Below are 2,490 nucleotides of genomic sequence, written 5' to 3' on the forward strand. Positions count from 1 at the left end.
GTCTCCATAAACACTGTTGGTTATGGGCTGTGGCTCAAAGTTTAAATATCTGGAGAACTAGGTGTGACATGAACGCAACTGGAACCACTGGACGGATGGTTTTTATATCCCATCATGCACCAGCCGAGGTGAAAACTAACTGAGTAACTACGGTAACTGATCTTATCTCAAACTGTGAGACGACTGTTGGACTGGTTGAGGAACGGTACCTCCAACAGAACAGAGACAGACGGTCGACAAGAAGGACTTCACGTCACAGAGAGTCACTTTATTACCATCACATCACACAAACACAGCAGGCCTGAAGAGAAGCTCCAGAACTAAAGGACCAATCCACACTTTTATTCTCATTAAATATTCCCACCCTTTACTTCCAGCGACCGCCAACCTTCCCTTTGCCGTGAACCTTTTTACTGCAGGAGGAAGAAGAGGAAGAAGAGGAGGAAAAAAATCATAAAGAGTTTGAGTAAAAGGTTTGAAAACAGAAGAGAAGACGTGAAGTTGGAGTTGGTTCTGTGTTCCAGTCTCTACTTACAATTTCTGAGCGTGTTGGATCCTGTTCAGGAGAACGATGATCTGCAAAAGACAGAACAGACGACTGTGGACGCCACACCATACCATGGGATACCGTACCATGGGATACCGTACCATGGGATACCGTACCATGGGATACCGTACCGTACCGTATCATAGAGTAGGATACAAGGTGATATTATACTATATGGTATTATAAGACAGAATAGGATATTATTATTAATAATAAACCTATCATTTTGATGAGCTATAATTTGACAACATGTGTAGTTCACCGATTTTCCAGCAGGGGTTGAATTCAAATGAAACCCACTGGAAATGAGAATCTTGTGTCTAAACAGATGGAGTTTTACATTTATTATTATTATTACACACCCCCAGGGGGCAGGAGAGGGTGAGCTACACTAAATTCAAAAGGTCAGACTCTGTAAGGTGATTGGTCAACTGTACTGAGGCCCTCTTCAAAGACACAGGAGTACAACAGGAGTACTTTGTCGGAGTATTACCTCATATTTCTGGTGCTTCATGTACTCCATGAAGTCGAACTTCTCCGACTCCAGCTGGTAGATCCAGTTCCACATCTCCTGAGCTCGTTGCCTGGGAAAACAGACAATAAACGATAAAGATGATGACCTAATGACCCAATGACCTAATGACCCGATGACCTAGTGACCCGATGACCCTTTCACTCATCAAGAATCTAACCTTCGAACACATTTAACGCTGCTGTTTGACAACGACAACAACAACAACCACAACAACAACAACAACCACAACATCAACCACAACAACAACCACAACCACAACAACAACAACAACCACAACATCAACCACAACAACAACCACAACCACAACAACCACAACCACAACCACAACAACAACCACAACAACCACCACAGGAGACTCACTTCAGGGCGTCCTCCCTCAGGTCGTCGATGGCCAGAGGCTGTCGTCTGCCGGCCAGGGTCTTCTTCTTGATCTCTTTGCCCGTCAGACGTTTGCCCTTCCTGGTCTCAGCCTGGTGGAGAAAACACACAGGTGTAGGGAGGGGGCTGTACCATTACATCCCCACCGCTGCCCCCTACAGCAGGTGTCTGACCTTGGCCAGGAAGCCTCCAAAGTTTGCCCCGATGCCTGTTAACACTTTCTTCTTCTTGGCATCGTCATCAGCCTTCCTCTTCGCCTCTTCTTCCTCTTTTCTGTGACGTTCCTCCTGAAAAACAGAGACAAACAACTGACATGGAATCAGTGGTTTTCACCAGGAAAACTGTGTGTGTGTGTGTGTGTGTGTTACCGCGATCCTGTTCTGTCGGTCCTTCTCCTTCTCTGCTCTGACCCTCTGAATCTCAGCTCTCTCTGACCGACGACGCTCCTGATGAAGGCAAACAGAAAACAATCATTTCAATTTCAAACAACCTTCAAATGGAGGCAAATCAAAGTCCAACAGGTGAGAAACAGTGACATCTGCTGGTAAAGGTGCAGATTACAACAAGAAAAGGTGACATGATATTCATGCATCAGAAAGAAAGAGAGAATTATGAGTCAATATTAAGAACAATATGATTATGATGATTATTATTAATAAGGTGTGGAATAAAACTCTTTCTCTTTGCTGGTGACAGGATTAAGTTGTGAAAGAACAGACTCCTACGTTTCCACAGACACAGACACAGACTGCTGTGTTGTGTATTTTCGGGCCTGTGTGAATAAAACACACGTTAGTCTGCTCACTATCCTGTCTTTGAGGCCGATGAGCTCCTCCTCGTCCTTCTTCCTCTGCTCAAAGTGGGCGTCGATCAGAGTGTGCAGCTCCAGTAAGTCCTTTTCCATGCGCTTTCTGTGGATGTCCTGTGGGGGCAGCGGTGAGAGGGTTTACTTCAGTGTCGTTCTGATCTGAGTGAAGGTAAACGCTGCTAACGTGACGTAGCTTACATCGAAATCCACCCTGTCTCCTTC

The 2,490-nt window shown here is 45.2% G+C and overlaps 1 protein-coding gene across 1 annotated transcript; it reads right to left on the reverse strand.

Annotated features, from left to right (window-relative positions):
- Nucleotides 1–367: 367 nt before the first annotated feature.
- On the reverse strand, nucleotides 368–2,364 carry tnnt1 (troponin T type 1 (skeletal, slow)). The gene is made up of 7 exons (XM_017040263.1): nucleotides 2,266–2,364; nucleotides 1,829–1,906; nucleotides 1,634–1,747; nucleotides 1,443–1,552; nucleotides 1,041–1,131; nucleotides 536–576; nucleotides 368–413 (listed from the first exon to the last, which is right to left on the reverse strand). The coding sequence occupies exons 1-7, from the start codon at nucleotides 2,362–2,364 to the stop codon at nucleotides 368–370; spliced, it is 579 nt and encodes a 192-aa protein (XP_016895752.1).
- Nucleotides 2,365–2,490: the final 126 nt, after the last annotated feature.

The sequence above is a fragment of the Cynoglossus semilaevis genome, chromosome 17 (assembly GCF_000523025.1).
Source record: "Cynoglossus semilaevis isolate Cse_v1.0 chromosome 17, Cse_v1.0, whole genome shotgun sequence".
Lineage (NCBI taxonomy): Eukaryota > Metazoa > Chordata > Actinopteri > Pleuronectiformes > Cynoglossidae > Cynoglossus > Cynoglossus semilaevis.